Below are 22797 nucleotides of genomic sequence, written 5' to 3'. Positions count from 1 at the left end.
CAACACTGCCCGAGAAAACTGCCAACTGCTGCTGCAGACAAACAGGCGGTGACCCAGCATGTCGCCAAGAGGATTAGAGTGGCTTCCAGTCACCGCGAAAACGCATTCCCATCCGAACACAGCTAACACAGGATTAGAGTGGCTTCCAGTTCCCATCCGAACACACACTAGGCACAGAGAAGAGTGCCACTGAATGGAGGGAAGGAATGAGAGCACAGTGAGTGAGTGTGGGTGACATGTGCAAAGAAGCAAGAAAGGCTTAGCCTTGGCGACATGATAAAAAGCTTACCACTGTGTCTCCATGAATGACAGTATTCTGCTTGGAGTAGCTTTTTGTTTGGCCAGATGGAATGAGAATTATTTAACATTCTGCAGAGATTTTGATGTTTTCAAATTAGCATTAAATTAATTCAAATAGATGCCAGTAGAGAAATTAGGTAAAAGGTCAAGACCAATTAACTTTCTGCCATTTGTCTTCAATCATTATAAGAGAAATAATATGAGAAATAATTGTCACAGTCAAGACAATCACATGGAGAGGTACTGATTTCTATTTGAAAAAAAAAATTCAAAGTGGTAAATACTTAAATATATTATATTATTTTCCTATGCTGTGAAGCCACAAACAGAACAACTATACGATCTGTTTTAGCCACAGACAAAGGTCAGGGCAGGGAATTGGCCTATTCGCAATCCACGAACAAGACTGCACCCATCCACAGAACAAAGAACAAGCACTCTTCAGCCACTGCAGTATGCCTGCCTTGTTCATCCCTGTAAAATACAGGCTGGTGCATGGTAAATACTAGGCACTGGCTGCAAGTATGACCTTCACCAGAAGCTGCAGAAAGAATAGAGTTGCAAACCAACTTGTTGATATAGGGAAAGCAGTATAAAGAAAGCAGGGCAATGGGAGGTGAAGGGTAAGGCTACAAAGCAAGGTATGAAGAAGGACATACAAGGATGGCAGTGGGGCTTAAAGCTTTGTCTTGAGAGCTAACTTGAAGATTCTATCAGGCGAGCACGGGTACTTCTATACCCTTGGCAGAAGCATGGTCCTCTTCTAGGGGGAAGGCTGTCTGTCCCCTTGGACTGAGTGTGCAGCTTCAGGAGAACTTGCAGGAGGGAGGAATGGAACCCTTGTCCAGCTATCCAGATCACCTCACACCCAAGAGCTTTTGTCTTTCGAAGGAGTTGACCTGGGTCTGAATCTTAGTTCTGTTCCTTGGCTAGGTTACTCTGGGTAACTAGATACCTTAGTATCTAAGTAAGTTCTTTGGGCTTCAGTTTCATTATCGAGGAAGGGTAACAGTAGTTTCTACCTAAGACTGCTCAGAACAATACCTAGCACAAAGTCAGTTACTTTTACTATAGGTACTAAAAAAATACTGTCTCCTGATTCCACATGTCTTCCCCTCCCTCTTTGTTCTTGTTCTCTCGGAAGCTGGCCTTGTTGCCTTCCCTCAGACACACTCCCACTTTAGTGGCTTTCCGTTGGCTCTTTTTTTTTTTTTTTTTTTCTGAGGGAATTCTCCTTTCTAACTCCTTCACCTTAAGTCTGCTCAACCATTAGCAGATCCTACCATTAGAAACAGCAACCTGCTACCCTCCTATCTCATTGTGAGTGTAGCTGATTCCTTTTTCATGTCACTTATCACCTAATCTGATCGCCTGAAGGAGAATGGCCTCCACAGGCTCAAATCGATTAGGACATGTGGCCTTGTTGGAGGAAGTGTGTCAGTGGGGGAGGGCTTTGAAGTTTCAGGACTCTTCCCATTCCCAGTGTGCTTGTGGATGAAGATGTGAGCTCTCAACTGCTCCTGCGACCATGCCTTTTCTCTGCCATCATGGATGCTAACTCTCTGAAAATGTAAAACAATTAAACAACTTCTTTTATAAGTTGCTTTGATCATGGTGTATTGCTGCAGCAATGAAAGTAACTGAACCTTCTAATATAATTTACTGTTGTCTTATGCACTATTGTTGTTATTTATTTTTCTAATCCAACAGAATTAACGATTTCTATTTGAATTATTCACTGGCACAGCATAAGTACTTAGCAGAGCACTTAGGATTTACATATATTCATTGAACACTTGCAAAATTTATAAAGGCTCACTAATAGAGAAATGACAAAATTAAGTGTGATCATGCAATGCCACATGTGGCTGTTAGTTAATTCAACTGTCAACTTGATTTGATTAAGGCGTTAAAAGGTAGAATAACAGGTATGTTTCTGAGCAGTTTCCCCAATGATCACTGAGGAGGGAAGACTCATGTGAATGTAGGTAGCACTGCCCAAGGCTGAGGATCTAGATGGTACAAATGGGAAAAGTGGGTGCTGACATTCTCCTCTGTGTTTCCGGGTCCACTGAGATGTGAGCAAGCAGCCACAGGTTCCTGCTGCCACAGCTGCAAACCATCCCTGCCCCCGTGCTTTCCCAGCCGTAATGCACTGTACCCTCAAACTGTGAGTCACAGTAATCCCTTCCTTCTGTAAGGGGCTTCTTCTCAAGCATCTGGTGACAGCAACGAGGAGTGTACTGAATGCGGTGGCATCCTGACAGTCTGCATAGCAAAAGAGACCAGCCGGATCGGAACCTCCAGACAAATCACAGAAAACCCACTCTTCTAGGTGTGGCAGCGCATTCCTTAAGTCCCAGTTCTTGGGAGGCAGAGGCAGCAGGATTTCTCGGAGTGCCAGGCCAGACAGTGCTACAGAGTGAGACCCTGTCACAAACAAAAAACTTTGCCAAACCCAAAGCACTCCAGACCAAAACCAAATAAACTATTGTGTGAAAAGAGAAAACTGTGAAAGGTACCACAATACATTACTTTTGCAAAATGTTTTTAGGTCACAAAACCAAAAAGCATTATATATTCTCAATGGAATTATAAGTACAAAATATGAGTTTGCGGGAAAATAAGTATCAATTATGAGCCACACTGATCATACAAAGTTCAAGATCATGGCTGTCTATGGTGAAAGAATATGAGGAGGAGAGATGAAAGGACTGTATAAGGGAAGGATTTTTTAAAAGTTCAACTGCATCTACAATTGTAAACGTTTATGGGGTTGGAAAGATGAAGCACTGGCTGCTCTTCCAGAGGACGTAGGTTCAATTCCCAGGACCCACATGCTGACTAAAACCCATCTGTAACTCTAGCTCCGGGGAATTTTACCTCTTCTTCTGGCACCAGACGTGCAAGTGATACATAAACTGTGTGTGTGTGTGTGTGTGTGTGTGAGAGAGAGAGAGAGAGAGAGAGAGAGAGAGACAGACAGACAGACAGAGACAGAGACAGAGAGAGAAGAGAGAGACTATAAAAACCAGAGAGGCCGACACTGGGTATCTTTTGTCTATTGTTGGTCTCTCACTGAATCAGGTATCACTGATTTGGCCATCCTGGTTGGTCAGTGAGCCCTTGCAAGGATCCACCTGTCTCTGCCCACTTAGTACCAGGGTTACAGATGTACAACTGGCTTTTATGAGGGTGACAAGGATAGGAATCTGAGTCCTCGGGTTTATATGGTAAGTATCTTACCAACTTAATCATCTTGCCAGCTCCATCATCTGTAACGTTTTTTAAACTAAAAGGAACTGAGAGTAATATGAGAAGATATTAACAACATTCATCTTTGTGCTGAGAACATAGATGTTCCCTATGTATTTTACTGTATTTTTAAAATAAAAAAAGAAATTAAGAAAAAGAGCCCAAGGAAGCTGATTCCAAAATATGTACTTGCTAGATATCAATCACACCTAGCCAATGACCCAGTTCGGTAATTCTTGGGTCAGATCTCTAACACACCCTTAGGGCCCCTCAGGATGTCTCTCTTCCCCATGCAAATGCTACCCTTCCATGCATCAGGTCCTGGAAACTCTAGTTAGGACGCTTGGAAGACTATTCAGACCCACAAACTCCCATTTACTGCTTCCTCTCGGAAACGTGCAATTTCATGCTGCGTTATTTTTATTAGACTCTTATCATTCCCACGACAAATCCCTTTAACAAGAACCTTGTTTGGGGATCTGATTTTAATTAGAAGAACGTTCGATCAACGATCCACTCTCACTCTCCTCAATTGGATCGCCTCCCGTCAGGACCTGAAATGTCAGTGAATACTGGTCCATATATATCATGAGTTCACTTTTTCTCTGTCCAGTATTTCCCAAGCTAAATATGCTGATTCTGTCTGCCTGTTCCTAGTTCAAAAGTCAATTCATCTAAGTCCTGGAGCTCATTACTTACCTCTGTGCATACCTCTCCTTAATCTGAAGCATTGTAGCAGCTTTAAGGACACACTGGGTAAGAGTTGCTCTTGATTTGAAGTGCCTCCCACACATTGTCTCTCTTTTTACCGTCTGACACCTACAGATTATACTTCACTTTGTCTCTTTTCATTTCAAAGTCTAATGTGTGGGATGCTTCAAGATTTTTGTGATATAGAGAAAGGGATCAGATTTGATACCACGCAAAAGTGGGCAAGTAAGGAAGCAAGGGCAAAGTGGCTACAAAACAACAGAACAAATAATGAAACTAAGTTCTTCCGTTTCTGAAACAACCTGAATAAATGGATCAAAGTCACCAAAACAAAGGATACACTGGCTGAATGGGTAAAGAGAACAAGATCCACCTATATGCTGCCAATGGGAGGCTAAGAAACACATAAGCTAAAAGTGAGAGCTTTTCCATACAAACAACAACCTAAGAGAAGAAGGTGGCTTTATTTACGTCTGACAAAGCAGCCTTCAAGTACCGCTCCTGCTTGGATATGGTGTGCACTCTGTTCCTCCCTTTCCAGTGGCTAAGGCAAAGCAGTGGATAATCCCACTTTAAGGAAAACCAGAGGATGTGGCTAGTGACGGCATTTCTGATTTCTAGTAAAAATTGGAATTTTAGGAAACACGTACCTTTCATTCCTCAAAGATCCCCTGAGATCTGTGATGACATAAACAGCATGGCCTTTTACCACTACAAATGAAATGTGCAGGACTTCCTAAGTTTTATATAGCTCAGTCTTAAGTGTGAAGAATAAAACTTAAAAAAACAAACAAACAAACACAAAAAAAAACACCCTGGAGATAATACAGAATAGTTCTCCAACGCTAAGCCAGAGAAGAATTACTGAAAACACACATCATGAGAACTCAACCACAGGAAGATAAAGGCTGCTTTTCCATAGCTGGCTTGGATTGTTTCTGCAATAAATGCCCAGGAAAAGCAACTGAAGAGAAGGCTTCTTTTGGCTCACAGTTCTAGAGCGCTGCGGCAGGGAACGTGCGGCCGCAGGAGCAGAGGGAAGTGGGCCGCAGTGAGTCCAACCAGGATCAGAATGCAATGAACACATGCCTGTGTTCAGCTCACAGCCTTCCGTTGATTAGGTTCAGGAGCACAGCACACAGAATGGCACTACCACACTGAGAGTGGATCTTCCCACTTCTATTAACCCACTTAAAAAGGCAAACCATATACACTGAGAAAAGATAGTATATAACAAAGGCTTAGTATCCAGAAGATGTAAAAGACCTCCTCAAATCCAAAGAAAATACAATTAAAGAAATGAGCCAAAAAGAGATATAAATCATGGATGAAAACAGAAGGGTTAGGAGAGAAAAAAAATAACTTCAAATAAAAGTGCCAATCACAACAAGATAGCATAGTGTAGAATAGAAAACGAAAACCATTTAACAACACTAATAGTGCTGAGGACTTAGAGCAGCATAAGAGTGTCTGGGGTGGGAATGCAAACTAGAATCAGTGTGATCTGGCAGCAGGAGTAAGGCTCATCCTCATGATTCTACTCATGATACCCGCACGTAGAAAACAATCGTCCAGGGCCAAGAGGGCTGGCTCAGAGTAAGGGTGCTTGCTACCAAACTTAGCCATTGAGTTCGATTCCTCATGGCAGGAAGAGAGGACCCACTCTGCCAGTTGTCTTCTGACCTCCATATGCAGGTCAGTGTGTGCATGGTCCCCCACCCACACAAATAAATAAATACTAAAAAAAAAAAAAACCCTTTCTCATCCAGGCGGTGGTGGTGCACACCTTTAATCCCAGCACTTGGGAGGCTGAGGCAGGCGGATCTCTGTGAGTTCAGGGTCTGCCTGGGCAACAAGAGCTAGTTCCAGGACAGGCTCCGAAGCTACAGAAAAACCCTGTTTCGAAAACCAAACAAGCCCAGGCTGTGTCTCTTCCTCGCTGCTGCCTGTTGTTTGTAGTTATATATATATAAAAAAAAAGTTTGAAAAAGAATTCTAAGTATTCTTGCCAAGAAAATCGGTAAATAAATTGTGACAGAGCCAGAAAACTCTGCAGCAACAACAAAAGTGAACAAATCTCAGAAATGAAATGAAACAAGGACCAGATAACAGATATAGAAAGATAAGCAGCAGGATACCATTTCCTTAGTTTGAAAATGTGCAAAGAAATAATACAGATTATTTATGGCCATATCACATCCAATAAGAATGGAACGAAATTTGAGTGAGCTAAAAAGCTTCTCTTATATTTACAATGTTTTATTTTGGAATCAAAACCTATATGAAGGAAGTTAATATTTCAAAAGACGGTCATTCATCTTCGTACTTTTTGGAATGGTTGAAACATTTTTTTTTAGTATCCAATACTCTTGGATATCCAAAATATTCCTTGCAAAGAAAAAAGTAAGCAAAAAGTTTCTTAAAATATTTTATTAAAGAAGATAAAAAAGATAGCCATCATCTGGATGACCATCTGTTAGTCCACTTTATATAAAACCTTTGTCACATCAAGGAACCTGGAGACAAGGCCAGGCTCACAGTGACTGGTGATAGAAAGTTAGTCTTTCCCAAATGTGATGCATGGTTTTCTTAGCTCCCTGTCATAGACATTAAATAGGCTTCAGAAAAAATTAGTTACTTGTCAATTATAAGAATAAGAAGAGGTGACAGTGATATTCAGGCCACTCTTGCTTTGAGTATGAGGCAAGATCACTTCCTGTAGGTACTGTCCAGCCATCCTATCCCTTCTTATCCAGTCATACAGAAGCACGGATGAAGGCCAGGAAGGGGCACCTGTGGTCTAGGTGAGAACTCTGTAGAGAAGAAAACATATGCAGACTCTGGATGTGGAATCGCGTCTTCACCTTAAGTCTACAGCACAGGCCATTCGGAGATTCATTTCCCCAGGAACTCTAGAGGTATTGCCAATCTTACAAATACATTCCAAAAGGCCGTTCGTTTACACAGATGTTTGTTCCCTTACTAAAAAGCTGAGCACGCCCTCCTTTTTGGTAGCTAACAACCTGGAGAGTTCCACAATCATGAATTCATGCTCAAATGCACTTGCGAAAGACCAGCATACAGAGAGCCCATGGGGACTCCGTCTCATTTTAGGACCTGGCTTTCTACTTCTCAGGACAGAGAGGGGAGTCAGGTATAACTTTGTGTGCACAGACTGGGCCAAGATCCATCTAGTCAGTTCCTTTGGCCTTTGTTCAGCAACTGATCCCCCATAGTACCCTTTAATTTATTATTATTATAGATTTCTGTTTCCTGGGAAACAAAATATAACTCTAATTAGAGAAGAGGTTACATTCCAGATTCAGATTCCTTCCTGCTCTCCCGACTTTTCCTGGACTGTTCTGGACCTTCAGTAACTCGATATCCCGATACGCCAAACCCTCCTTTTGTCCTGACCTCTGCTGGAAGCCAGGGCTGAGGGCTGAGTCTTGCGTTTTTTATCTTCCATCTGCAGGGTGATTATATTGCAGGGATGCTGTCAGGGAGAGATGTGCAGACCTGTCCCTCACAGACATCTGGGGGACTCAGGTTGGATCTGTGCTCAGGTCTGCCAAAAACAAAAGGCAGTAACTGGCTTTGAGATGGAAACCTCTGCCAAATACACACATAGGTATTCTCCCCCACCCTATCCCTCCCTCAAACAAAATGCGCTTGTGAACACACTTATGTGCACATACACACTCATGTACACATTTTCAGACGAGGTCTGAAAACGCCCCACATATGGCAAACATATTTAGAAGAAGCACTGTAAGTACAGGCCAGTGGGAGAGGAAGAAAAGGCAAATAATGGGAAAAATCTTCAATATGTCTAAACTGTTCCAGTCAGGCTGCAAAGAACTGCAGATGAAAATTATTGTTAAAATCAGCATCATAGCATAGCCAAATTCTTTTCCCATTTTAAATGATTACTAGGGCTTTTTCTAATGCACAACCAGGGCACATGGGAAAATCGTCATTTAACCAATGGCTATACTCCCAAAAAGATGTTACATGGTAGAAAACAATACTCTTATCTAACTCACAATTTCAAAAACTATTAATTCTATTTGTGAATAATTGTGTGTGGGTGTCAGGTATAAAATACTCTTAACTGGCCCTAGTTCCCAAATCTTCCTAATTCTCTGCTTTTTTATTTATCAACCAAATGCTCACACGGTACAAAACTGCCAAAATAAAGGAAGCAACAGTAGGGGGGAAAAGTATTAAATGATGTACATAAATGATCTGTATATTACCTGTCACCTGTCTCCTATATTGGGGCTTAACTTATCAAAATTAAATTATTTTTCTGTATATGCTTCTGAAAGTCATTGATGAGAGTCAAGCAGGTCACTAACACAAAACAAACTGGCGCTAAGTTTATCTCACCTTGGTAGTGTGGCACAAAGTCTAGCCTGCTGTCCTTTGGGGCCTTACTGCTGGAGTTTTAGCTAAATTGGGGTAGGTTTGTCCCCAGGGCAGACACCTAACAGAAAGATGTCTGCAGCTACCACACAGGTGGTGGACTGACATTCTGTGAGGTGGGGGCAGAAAGCCTAAGGTGGGTCTCCCACCAGCCCTCTGCTTGCAGCTTCTGAGGAAAGCGCACCGGGAGGGTCAGCAGCACAGGCAGGAAGGTCCTGCCCATTCACTCTATGAACATGACCACAAACTCTTCCTGCAGACCTAACAAGATGGTTCTTTTCTGTCCTCACTTATATTGGCTTCACAGGTTCGTCACCTCATATCTCTTTAGCTGCTGCTGTTAAGAACTCAAACAATTACGTATGCTGGCAATGTGGGAAAAAGAAACTCCTGATAGGCATTGGTGGGAGCGAAAAAGTACAGCCATCTTGGAAAGGAGTGTGGCGGTTCCTAAAGGAGACCAAATAATACACCCACATGACCCTACACTGGGTCCAAACCCCAAGACTGTGCATTCAGGATGGCAGAGGTATCTGCCCTCCCAGGCTTACGACAGCACCTTTCACAAGTTGTGGACCTAAACATCAAGATATGAACAAACCCGCCCAGATGTCTATCAACATACTAATAAACTGCTACTGTAGAATACTATTCTATCTTTATAAAGAAAGGATCCTGTCATTTGCAGCAATATGGATAAACTGGGAGGGTATATGCTAAGCAAAATAGTTCAGGTACAGAAAGACAAATGTCTTGTGTATCATATATAGAATGGAAAGAAACTGAACTCAGAAACAGAAGGAAGAAGGGTGGTTATCAGGGGATGGTGGAGTGAGAAATGGGGAGATGTCAGTCAAAGGGGACAGGCTGCAAAACTACAGTTAGACATAAAGAACAACTTCACGAGACCTACTGTAGGGTTGGTGAGGTCACTCGGTGAAGGCACTTAGCATACAAGCCTGATCTCCTGAGTTCCATTCCCAGAAGCCATAATGGAAGGAGAGATTCAACTTGCAAAGGAGTACACACATGCACACACTCCAAAACAAACAAAACACCCAACGTGTGGCTCTGGGTAGACCACTCGAAATAATTTTAGGATTAAACAGTAATGTGTATTTGTCACCTACTTCATTAGGTATAATGATAACATGGTATTTATATACAGTATTTTCTTCATTTCTAGAGGCACACTGAAACACTGAAGGAGGAAATGCTATGGAATGGGACACCTACTTTTAGTTATTTCACTACAGCCAAGTGAACGACTGGTAACAACATGAGAGCAGGGCCACTGATCTGTTCTTACGGACACCGCAGTGTGTTCTGTGTGGAGCTGGGACACTGTGACTAAGTCAGAACAGAGGGAACTTCCCAGACTGGGTATGTCTCCTGGCTACAAAGCACCCGAGGAAGCCCTTCACGCTGGCTGTGAGGGCAGAACTGCGGCATGTAGGTGAGATGAGTGTGTTCCTTAGAGTTGATAGTCCAACTATCCAGACAGAGCTGAAGTCAAGGAAGGCAGCAAGGAAGCGTGACAGCGTGAGAGGACGGAAGCTGAGGCGGGCAGACCCCACTCTTTGTCATTCATCTCTCCCTGCCCTAGAATACTAGCCACCTGGGAACCAACGAGTTCCTGGGCTCCTTCAAAGAGAAGGAGAATGTTCTTATCCCTCAGTTAGGAGACAGTGCGCAAAGTCTCTCACACTGTAGGTTACTCTTTCTTAAGTGTTATAGGCCAAAGAAGTTATCTCAATGACTGCACATTTTATATACCTAAAGAGGTCACTGTCAAAAGTCTATTATAAGGAAAAACATTTATAATATGCTAATGTGGTGTTAAAAATGTTATCACAAGGATATTATCCTTGGAGGAAGGAGCTGAAAGAACAACTGTTGAATGTGGCTTTTGAAATAGTCATTAATTTCAAGATGACTTCAAAAGCAACTTGGCAAGCAGCTATTTGGGGGAGATTGGATGTATTCACCTCCAAGAAATATGGAAATAGTAACTTGTGGCTGAGAATGCAATTTTAGAAATAACATCAAATAAGGATCAAAGGAGCGCCTGTATCAAAACCAGCTTAGAGGGAGTGAAGCTGGCGTGCTTCGCATGAGGTGACTCAAAAGGTGCTTGAGGAGGAGCACCTCTGCGGTGTCAGGGACAAGCGTTAAGGGTAGAAAGAAACTGGCTTCTAGAACTACAAGCGTCACAATCCTTCAGAAAGGGTGAAATGCTTCCCAGGTAGGATGACTGACAAGACAGGAGGACTGGGGACCAGCAGCATGAACAAAGTAAGACTAAGGTAGGAGAGAAGACTCAGTGGTTAAGGACACTGTTCTTGCAGAGGACCAAGGTTTGGTTCCCAGCACCCATGTGGAAGCTCACAGGCATCTGTAACTCCATTTCCAGGATATCCAGTCCCCTCTTCTAGGCTCCATGGCTGCTGCATGCCCATGGTGCACATATACATGTAGACAAAACACTCGTATACATAAAATTTAAAAAAAAAACTCTTAAAAAAGTAATATTATAGGACAAAGATAGCATAATAAATACATACACATATTTGATAGGCAGATGTGCAGAAGATACAGCTGGTTTACTGCTGCTTTTTAAAAAGCGAAAGCTAATGAATGCATTGAAATCATCAAGAAGTCTGTCCAACACTAAACTGGAAAAGCTATAAGCAAAAGCTTTCTGATCAACTGTAAATCAAAAGATTATCTAGAAAAGTTGTCTGCATGATCCATTTAATGATGACATCATTTCACATATGCATATAAGTGACAGGCTTACACTGATAACTTTATTAAGGATATTCTTTATTTAGTGTGCACGTGTTCATGTATGTCTGTGTATACTTGTGTGTTTTGCCATGCTGGGGATTCAACTGAGGACTGAGCTATTAGATAAGCATTCTACCATCGAGTGACAAGCCCCCACACCTATTGTATATTTCCAGCTGGTTATTCTGTGAGTCACTGCAGTAAATTCTGGGTTAATAAAAACGTGTATTAAAACTTAGTAGAAGTGATTAAGAAAGGGGACCCCTTGACTGGCACTATGCTGCAGGTTAAAGCGGATCTGCAGTAAGGGTGTGACCAGCAGGAGTTCTTATCTTCTTTGCTAGCGAGTGTCTAAATTGCTCTGTTTCTGGGTAGGATCTCTCCCTGTCTAAAGATAACTGACTCACCCATCGTGAAGGTATGAGTCAAATATTTTGGCTTCATTTCTTTTGGCTTTCTGAAGATTTTCTTGGCTTATACACTGACATTGGGATGTTGTCTTCAAATATCCTGGCTTGCTCCATCAAATCCTTTCAAAAGCCATTATACAAAGAAGAGACAATGAAAATTATCCAATAGGCCTTCCAAGTTCAATATTCAATAAACCACCATTGGAAATACGGATAATCATTGGTCACAGAATTCAATCCTGATCACAAGGAGATTAGTCAACAGTGGAAGTCATTGGACTGAAAGTAGCCAGCTCAAAAAAAAAAAAAAAAAAAAAAAAAAAAAACCCAGGATCCAAAGAACTAATGTAGCATAACTTTGGGGAGGATGAAAGACCATGAAGTATAGCAGGAGGAAGCTGAAAAACAGTACTGAAATACAAGGATACTTAACGATATAAATGCATGTAAATATTAAACTGGAAACATTACATTAGATGATGTCATCCTTGAATAATTTTAAAAAAGATTGTGAACCGGCACGTTAAACACATAAAAACCCAAGCCCTCTGGGCTCTGGTCTGAGGAGCTGACCTGAGACTGCTGGAAAAGGGTACTCTTCTCTGGGTTTATGCCACAGGCAAGAAGAGCAGCGGTCATGTCCAGTATGCTCTGCTGGAGGAGGGCGGGGTCCTGGGGGACAGTGATGGAATGGAGGTCAACGATGCTGTACAACACTGTGCTGTACTCCTCCTGCAACTTCACCCAGCTCTCAATGGCGCCAAGGTAATTGCCCAGGTGGGGGATTCCTGTCGGCTGGATGCCAGAGAATACACGCTCCACACCGTCCTTCTGCAACAAGGAAACGAAAAACAAACAGTTGCTTTGGAGGCAGCAGCCATGCATTGTATGCACCTATTCCCGTACAGTCTTGTTTCTGCGAACTGCAGCCAGATGGGCATCACCATGCATTTTGTTGCGTGTGTACTCTGTTTAGCTCACGATGCTGGTGCTATTGGAGACAAATGGACATTAAAAATGGTTTTTCTTACTTCGAAGCATACAAAGATGCTTAGCAAGAGGTCTGCTTAGCCAAAAGATAGCAATCTAGTTGACAATGTATGCAAAGATGAGGTACAAGGTAGCAAGCAGTACAATCATGAACAGAATGAACCAGAAATGGGGCAAATGGACCGCAGTTCCTAACAGGAAAAGCTTGGCGTTGGTCCCAGTGGTCACCATGAATGCCTGTGCATGAAGAGGCCATCTCATTAGAGATTAAATGAGCCTTTGGATTTTGCTTGTGATTTCACTTTTTGTTGTTAAAAATGAAGGCCATAGCATTAGTCTAAAATCTACTGTGAGTTATTTCTTGTTATTGATATTATAATTTAATGGGTATGGTCTTAGGCTAGAATTAGAGAATATGTACTACATTTTAATATTTTAAATCTAAGGTCATTTTCATGTTTATTCAATAATTGTATTTAGGTTTCAATTTGTTAAGAAAAATTTTAAATTCTGCATAATTCTAAATTATAAAAATATTTTTGTCTTAGTCATGTCCTCCCTTTGAGTCACATTTTCTAGTGTCATAAAATAAGCAGGAATAAATACGTGAGAGGACAGTGACTTTCCTGATGACTTTATTATGTAGTGATGGATCAGCAGTTGTGAGCAGGCATCAGTAGTTGTAGGGACTAAAGCTTCTAAACATCACATTGTTGCTGTTTCAGTCAGCATTACAAGAACATCTTAACAGTCCCATGTTTACTGGACAGTTATGCTGCTAACATTTATGCTTTATGCTTAGTTCTTTTAGTTCTTTTCTTTCCTTCCTTTTTTTTTTTTTTTTTTTTTTTTTGGAGACAGGGTTTCACTGTGTAACAGCCCTAGCTGTCCTGAATTCTTTTTCTTTATTACTGTTTTCCCTTTATTTTACATACCAACCACAGTTTTCCCTCTCTCCTCTCCATTACCCTCCACTCCCATCTACCCCCTCTCCTCCTCTGCCATCTCCATTCAGAAAGGGGCAGGTCTCCCATTGGCTTGAACATAGCATGGCGCATTCAGTTGAGGTAGGACCAAGTTCCTTCTCCTATATAAAGTCTGGGCAAGGAAATCCAACTTTGGGGAAGAGGTCCCCAAAAGCCATATGCTCAGTTCTTTATGTACAGGAACACATTTAGTTGGGTCCCTAATATAGCAGGGTTATTACTCCTTCCAATTTGCAGATGAGAAGCCAAAGGTCACAGAAATGCAAAATCATAAGGTGCACACATGCCTCTTCAACCATGCTATAGCCTGGCGAACTCTTCCTAAGAGTGGATCAGTGTGAACTCTCTACCACCCCTTCCCGTGCCTCCAGAGTCCCATCAATCCTGAGCACTGCCTGGCCCAGTCTTTTTAGTTAACAGAACAGATACCAAGTAGAATCTCACGAAGGTTTAACTTCATCTCCTTAATTACTAAAGAAGTTGAAAATATTTTATGATTATTGTCCAGTTCTACTGCTATGGTGAATATCCTGTTCAAGCTAGTCTATGCTTTAGTTGGATGAAGTGTCTTTTACTATTGAAGAATTTGTATGTGTTCTAGGTACTGTTACTAATTACAGGTAGAGGAAATAGATTCTCAGAGGAAATACATTATGTGCTTACTTCTTCCCATTATCTTTGATGAAGAGACGTTCTTTACTAGTTCAATAAATATAATGTTCTTTACTTCAGACTCCTGTGTCATAGAAGAAATCTTTTAACATAATGAGGTCCTAAAGAGATATGTATGTACACACACATATATGCATATTCAATAAATTCCATGTGTGCACTTTAATGCTTTATCTATCTTTCACATTGAGGTCTGCACCATTTGGAGTGTTTTTGTTTGTTTTGCATACGGTGCGAAGGAGGCATTCAGTTTTCTTTTGATGAATAGCTGATTATTCCAGCACTATGTGTAGAAAAAGGTTGTTTTTCTTCTCCTTTCTCTGAAATGCCATTTCTGTCATACAAGAGTGTGAAAATCTGGTTAGAACCTGAAATGTGACCGTTTGAGGCAGAATGGACACCTTCATGTTACAACACTCTGCAACCATGTTGAACCCAGGGGAAACCATACAACATCCTACAGCTGTATCTTTTTACCTAACAATGGCTCCTGAGAGCTAATCTACTTTATATAAGTGAGTGTCAAGGCTACTTAAGTTTTTCTTTTTCTCTTTCACCAAGAACTCCAAATTTTACAAAAGTAATTTATTTTTTTTTCAGCTAATAAGATGACAGTGTCAAAATAGAATATTACATCATATCTCTATGGTCCAGCATTGAATCTCATCCAAGCAGTCAGGAGAGGATCCAAAAGATTTGTAGCTCTAAAGATATAAAAAATGCCATTCAAGGAACTATGAAAAAATATCATCAGAGCACTGACAACCTCATCCCCCTTCACACATACACACCCCCTTCAATGAAATCTTCAAATCATTACTTATAAACAGCATTTAAAAATCATTTTCCAGTTGCAAATCGAGGGAAGAGGGAAAAGGAGAGAGAGAAGGGGAAAGAGGGAAGAGAAGAATGGGGTCAGAGAGATGGAGAGGGAAAGCGAAGGAGAGCAGAGGGAGGGAGAGAGAAATGAACACAGACTAAGGAGGCTTCCTCCAGCACCCAGGGACCATGAGCAGCTCCGATATGGGAATGAGCAAGGGGTTTTTAGTGCACTGAAAAATGATTAATGGGCATCAGCACTGGCTGATGGAGAGGGAAAGTAAAGCAGAAAAACAAATTCGGAGCTTAGTAAATGGGAGCAAAAATACCATCCAGAAATACTTGACCAGGAAGAAGAGCGGCTGTTTATGGTAATAGAAAGGGTTGTGGAGACCAGGAATATTAAGCTGAAAAAAAAAAGAATATGAATAATTCCATATAAATTCCTCTATGGTCAAAGTCAGAAACTGTGCCCCAGGAGAACTGGAGAAAATAAATTCTTGAGAAGACAAGAAGAGAAAAGCACAAGAGGATCGACTGTGGGAAAAAGGCATCATGAGCAGTGGGAATGGATTAACCATGAGCTAATGCATCTTTTCCATCCTCTGGTTTCCGAGATTCTGTACATCAGCGCAGAGGGAATGATGTTACCAAGACGTAAGAGCAACAAGAAATGTTTTGTTCAGTTTTCAAGGAGCCTTTAAACAAATACAGCCACTAAATGGGATCTGGATCCCTGGTCTTAAAAATATACAGAGAGCATCCTGCTCTTCGGCGCTGAGTTTACGTTGCAGTCTGGTCCTCAGCGAGAGCCAGCAGGCGGTCTGACGGCATGGCAGGGGAGATACGCCTGGTACCATGAGATCACGGGGTTGGAATGTGGAGTTTGGGTGGTGGGAGGATGGGGGGTTCTGTGTTCAAAAGCACTGTAGTCAGAGAAGAATGAAAATGAAAGGCGCATGGGCTCCCCAGTGGACAGCAGGCAAGCCACAAAGAAAACAGCTTTGGGACTAGCCCACAGGCCTGCACTCACTGGAGGGCTGGATTCCACTGCAGTGGACAGAGTAAGCGACTGTGTATGATACCCCCTCGTGTTCCTTTCAGGCATATTTCCTTCACAGAAGCCACCTCCAAGCAATTAACTGGCTCACTGTAGAACCAACACCAGCAATGGACACTGATGTGGTCCTGACAAGAGGGTGGAGGAGCCACCAAAGGCGGCACGGGCCACCAGCTTCACAGAGCTGAAACTCTTCTTGCATAAGGTCCTGAGCATATCCAAACCTATCATTTCAGTAGTGTTAATGACTGCACTTAGAAGCAATTGAAAAATCCCAAACTCTGAATTATTGCAAAAGACAATGCTTGAGACCACTCAAGAGAACTTCTTCTGCCTGTTGATCCCAAGTAAGTAGGTTACATCAAAAGGGTCAGGTTGTGTACTAGGCCTGACATGGTTTCTTCTTGTGTGTGTGTATGTGTGGTTTAAACATTTATTTATTAGGGGAGTTGTGCATGTGCAAGTCAGAGGACACCATTCGGGAGTCAGATCTCTCCCTCCAGCACCCCCTGTGAGGTCTGGGGATCAAATTCCAGTCATCAGCTATGGCAGCCAGCACCTTCACCTGACGAGCCCTGGCACTAGCACAGTGAAACCCTTTAACTTGAAAACAATGGTGGGAAACAAAGACTCAGTCGTCCCTACAAAACCCTGCCCTGTCCACCTACAGCATCAAAATGCTCAGTCATCAAACTGCTTTTAACTCTGTTCAAAAGAGGTAAACCCAGAAACTCAACTGAACAAGCTCCATGTCTACTTGGGTATCAGAATGGCAGGGAAGGGCCAGTATGGCAGCACTCCAGGCCAGGCAATGCTACATAGTAGGAGCATGCCTCCAGAAGTGTTTTAAAAAGAATAGCAATAAAGATTATGTATGTATGTATGTATGTATGTATGTATGTATGTATTTAGTATGTGTGTTTATATGTGTTTATGTGTGCGCATGTGTGTGTGCACGCACTCATGAGTGTGCACATGTGGGGGCACACATGGACCACAGGGTGCAGTTTCATGGGAGTGCATCAGAAGACCTCTTGCAGGAGTTGGTTCTCTTCTACCACATGGATTTGGGGAAACGAACTCAGGACTTTTGGTTCTGTGGCATGTGCCTGTGCCCACAGAGCCACAGACCGCAATAAAGTCATTATTAACACTACCAGCTAACGTGGATGGAAATATCTTTTTATAAGTCTGTTTGCTCTTCTGACTGCATATAAGTTTAAAATACTGTTTAAAGCCCCCCTTAGCGCTCTGCTAGTTTCTCCCTTTGCCAACTGTAACTTATCACTATCACACTCTAGACTGTTGAAACACACCTTAACACCTTCACCCTTTCTGAATCTCTCCACTGTCAGTTAAAGACTTCAGAGCTGAAGCAGAGGAGACTGTAGTGGCATTTCAATTGTATTTTAATAAATAAAGACTACCTGAAGATCTGAGAGTAAAACAGTACCACTGCTCAGCCTTACAGACCAGGTTATAGTAGCATACACCTTTAATCCCAGTATCCACACTAGTTGCCATAGAAACTGAGCAATGCATGCCTTTAATCACTGTGGTGCACACCTTTAATCCCAGCCCTAGAGAGGATTATAAAATGGGAGGAAACAGCTCTCAACAGGCAGTCTCCTTCTGAGATTCCAGTAGGCAGGATTGCCTTTTCAGACTGAGGTCAAGGTAAGAGCCAGTGGCTGGCTGTTCTGCTTTTTGGATCTTCAGGTTGAACCCCAATTTCTGACCGTGCATTTTTATTAATCGGTTTCAGGAGACCCTGTGTAGAAAATCATCAGGCGGCTCTCTGGAAGCTTTGATTGGGCCCAGCACTGTTCTGCTGCAGTCAACTTCAGCTTCCACAAAGCATTAGAACGTTGGACTGTTGAGAAATGCTCACCAAAAAAAGTAGGTTCACTTCTGCCTAGAAACAGAACCAGATGCACAGAGCTGGGAATCAACATAGTAAATGCCCAATTAGTACAAAACACAGCAAATCTTCTGCCCCTCCCCGCCCCCCCCCACCTCTACTCCCCAAAGAAATAATATACAGGCAACAACTAACACTTAACGGGAAAAAAAGGGGGGAAAAGGGGGTAACCAATTAGACAATAAGTTCATTACAAACATCTATGATAAGTGCTTATATACATTGGTAATCAGGGGAAAGGGTGTAAAAGAGATTGTTGGTCAGGACTTCAACTCCTAGCCTGCCAAGAGCTTGGACACCAACTCCCAGCCTGCCAAGCGCTGACCCCTCCCACAGGGTATTTAGGCAGCTGCCCAGAGAAGGAAGTCCTGGCTTTGGATTTGTGTGCATGCTCCTTCTGTCTTCCAACTGCCATGTTCCTGGCTACCTGGGAGTCCACTGTCTATTAAATTCGGGCATTTAATTTGGTTTAATCTGGCCTGATTGGATTTCTTTGCACCAGCGGAAAGGTTCTGTTAGAAAATATTCCTAACAGAGATAAACTAAGATTTTCAAATAGTTTCTACAGGCTTATTTAAACCTCTGATTTCCCTTTTTTCTCGGTGTGCACTGTGTCACCTTCATCTGTGAGAGAATGTTTTGGCATCACTTCCCAGCAAAGGACTAAAGAGCATGCAGGGAGGCACTGGGTGAGAGGGACGTATGCTCTCACCCCTGGGCTCTGGTTCTGTGCTCCTTCTCAAAAGGCACTGCATTCAACTTGGGAACAGCTGGCACCTCCATTCGTACCATCTTCTGTCCCATTCCACTTCTCAGAGGAGGAAAGTATCCTTCAGCAATGTTCAAAACAAAGCCAAGAGCACATCACTGCTGGGACCAGAACTCTAGCCAAGCAATGGTTCATTCTGAAGACACTGGTGCCTCCCTCTTGCTGAGTAAGCACTGGTCACCCCATTGAAGCCTTCTAGAGATTACAGTGGGGTTAACTCAAAACAAAGCTGTTCTTTTCTTTTATTCTTAACACATATAGTGTTGGGCTTCAAATGCTTTCACAAACAATATTTGGTTTTATTAGTTCTGTTCTTCCCTTCATTTCCCAAGTCCACGGGTCTCCTTGTGCCCTTCCACCCTTCCAACAGTCCCCTTTCCCCTTTCATGTCACGTGTGTCCTATTGCCCTCCCCACATCCTTCAGTAACCCCTTCTTCTCTCGTAGTTTCCTTTTTCATTTAATCAACTATACCCACCCCTACACACACACACACACACACACACACACACACACACACACACACACCACAGCAGGAGTCACATACGCAAGAGAATATGTGATTTCCGTCTGAGTCTGGGTTACCTTGTTTAATCTATGATTTTCCACCTCTTTGCTTTTTCCTGAAAATTTGTTTTAAGTATTTCACAATGCTTTCTCACCAATGGCATCCCCGTGGGAATTCCCAGGAAGAAGCAGAGCTTCTTAATGTAGCTTCCTCAAATGGAACAGCATATGATATGGACATATGAATTTGGGCTGTGAGTACTTATAAACTCTGGATTTCCCAGAGACAGATAATCAGTCAGCCCTGGAAGCTCCAAAGTGTGAGTTTGACCTAGCAGTTGTGGACCAAATTTACATGAAAGATGATGTTACGGCAAAGGATGCCACTGTGAGAGTGGAATTCATGACCGGAAGCCACGCTCCATCACTGAAGCTGATGTGCTACATCCTGATGGATATTCCGCTGATGGGAAAAACAACCATATGGAACTTCCTGTACTAGTCACACCTTCGAGAACCAGGACCAAGTAGGAACTCCTGACACCTGATCAGGAGACCTGGGGAAGTCCTCGAGCCAGGGCAACCTGTGACCACTTTGCTTGTTATCAGAGTTCTAAATGTCACGCTGCTGTCCCTACCCCCAGAATATTTAAGTTTTAAATCTTGATGGCCAGAGTGCAATGAGTACAAGTCTTTAAAATCATGTGTTTTTTTTTTTTTTTTTTTTTTTTTTTTGGCAGCAGAATAATGAAAGAAGAAAGGCACACATGGGACAGCCACTCTCTAGCTATTGGTGTTGAGTGTGGTGTTTTCCATGGCCTGCCTCTCGTAGCTGCCAAAAGCACTAGGTGGAAGGAAGCAGAATCATTTAGGAGTGCATGCACTGTTACATCTAGGGGTCAGATATCTGGCAAAAACTCCCTGTGTGTTCAAGCACTGCATGCCACTCTTGCTGGGGAGCAGAAGTGCTTACAGGGAAAGCCTTTTACTGTATGGAGCTTTATAAGTGCCATCAAGACTGTTCAATTGGTTTATGCACAATATAGCATTTCTGTAAGCATCTTCCCAGCCTCCCCGCAGACAAGGCTATTGACGTTATTAGGTGTTGGCCTTTGTTATCTATCGGGGCTGTTCTAGGAAATTGCTTCCAGAATTCTACATCTCTTCTTTATAGAACACATCCTCTACTACAGTGACTGAAAACCAATTTCAAGTTCATGCAGAGATTTTGTTTTGTTTTGTTTTCCCTACCCTTCATAGGAAATAAATTTTTTCTTCCACACACAAATAAGGAGAGAGTAGGATCTTTGGTAATGTGAGAAGGATTAATGTCCTTGCAAAAGAGACTTAAGAGAAAGCCCACTCTCTTTGTCCTTCCATCCCTTTGCCACGTGAGGATGCTGTGCTCACTCTGTCCCTCTGGAGGGGAGAAGAACAGTGTGGCACTGGAAGCAGACAGCAGCCCTCTCTGGGTATCAGAGAGGATCTGGGACTAACAGCCTCTAGAATGGAGAAAATGTTTGTCCTTTATAAATTAATCTATAGTATTTTGTTAAAGACATGGTTTAAAAAGCAGGTTTGAGTAGGGTATTGGTGGTGCACGCCTTTAATCACAGCACTCAGGAGGCAGAGGCAGGTGGATCTCTGCAAGTTCGAGGCCAGCCTGGTCTACAAGAACTAGTTCTAGGACAGCTGGGGCTGTTATACAGGGTTTCTCTGTATAACAAACAAAAAGCAAACCAAACCAAACTAAAACAACAACAAAAGCAGGTTTTTACGTTTATAAAATGTGACTCTGTAGCTAGTTCTTTGAGAGCTTAAACATCTCTTTGGACTATTTTCTTTGAGAACTTAAACATCTCTTTGGACTATTTTCTTTGAGAACTTAAACATCTCTTTGGACTATTTTCTTTGGGTCTTTTTATCTTCCTGTCATTTGGCACCTCAGTGAGATCTCCTTTCCATCGAACAAAAATAATGAAATGGGAGGGCCAGCAAAGATAAGTAAAGACACTTACTCCCAAGACTCACAACCTGAATTCATTTCCTGGAAATCGTCTCATGGAGAGAGAAAGTAAACTCATGTAGGTTGTCCTCTGGCCTCCACCTACATGTGATGGCATGTATATGTCCACACACATAAATAATATATATAAAAATAAAGTCCAACAGAAAGCTAGCCACACTGACCCTCACAGAAGAGAAAGTGGGAAGTACACTTTAACATATTAGCACAGGAGACCACTTTCTAAATATAACCTCAGTAGCACAAACACGGAGAGAAACAATTAATAAATGGGACCTCCTTAAACTGAAAAGCTTCTGTAAAGCAAAGGACGTGGACATCAAGACAAAACAGCAACCTACAAAATGGGAAAATATCTTCACCAACCCCACATCAAACAGACGACTGATCTCCAAAATATACAAATAACTCAAGAAATTGCGAACAAATCAAAAGAACAAATAATGCCATAAAAAACGGAGTACAGACCTAAACAGAGAACTCTCAACAGAGGAATCTAAAATGGCTGAAAGACACTTAAGGAAATGCTCAACATCCTTAGCCATCAGAGAAATGCAAATCAAAACAGCTCTGAGATTCCCTCTTACACCTGTAAGAATGGCCAAGATCAAAAACACTGATGACAACTTATGCTGGAGAGGTTGTGGGGAATAGGGAACACTCCTGCATTGCTGGTGGGAGTGCAAGTTGGTACAGCTCCTTTGGATATCAGTGTGGCGATTTCTCAGAAAATTAGGAAACAACGTTCCTCAAGACCCAGCAATACCACTTTTGGGTATATATCCAAAGGATGCTCAACTATGCCACAAGGACATGTGCTCAACTATGTTCACAGTAGCATTGTTTGTCATAGCCAGAACCTGGAAACAACCTAAATGCCCCTTGGTCGAAGAATGGATAAGGAAAATGTGGTACATTTACACAATGGAGTACTACACAGCAGAAAAAAATAACGACATCTTGAATTTTGCAGGCAAATGGATAGAGCTAAAAAATATCATATTGAGTGAGATAACCCAGACTGAGAAAGACAATTATCATATGTACTCACTCATAAATGGTTTTTAAACACAAAGCAAAGAAAGCCAGCCTACAAATCACAATTCCAGAGAACCTAGACAACAATGAGGACTCTAAGAGAGACTTACATGCAT

At 42.2% G+C, this 22797-nt stretch overlaps 1 protein-coding gene across 1 annotated transcript in view; it reads right to left on the bottom strand.

The window, feature by feature from the left end:
- Wars2 (tryptophanyl tRNA synthetase 2, mitochondrial) overlaps positions 1 to 22797 on the bottom strand; it is a 71262-nt gene that overhangs the window by 15334 nt on the left and 33131 nt on the right. Inside the window, exon 2 of the mRNA XM_057793494.1 lies at positions 12468 to 12725. Within this exon, the coding sequence (XP_057649477.1) occupies positions 12468 to 12725 (258 nt within the window). The remainder of the gene's footprint in view (positions 1 to 12467; positions 12726 to 22797) is intronic.

Source organism: Chionomys nivalis, chromosome 18 (genome assembly GCF_950005125.1).
Source record: "Chionomys nivalis chromosome 18, mChiNiv1.1, whole genome shotgun sequence".
NCBI classification, from domain to species: Eukaryota; Metazoa; Chordata; class Mammalia; order Rodentia; family Cricetidae; genus Chionomys; species Chionomys nivalis.
The sequence above is the reverse complement of the archived record's forward strand: the minus strand, read 5'-3'. Positions and strand labels throughout refer to the sequence as shown.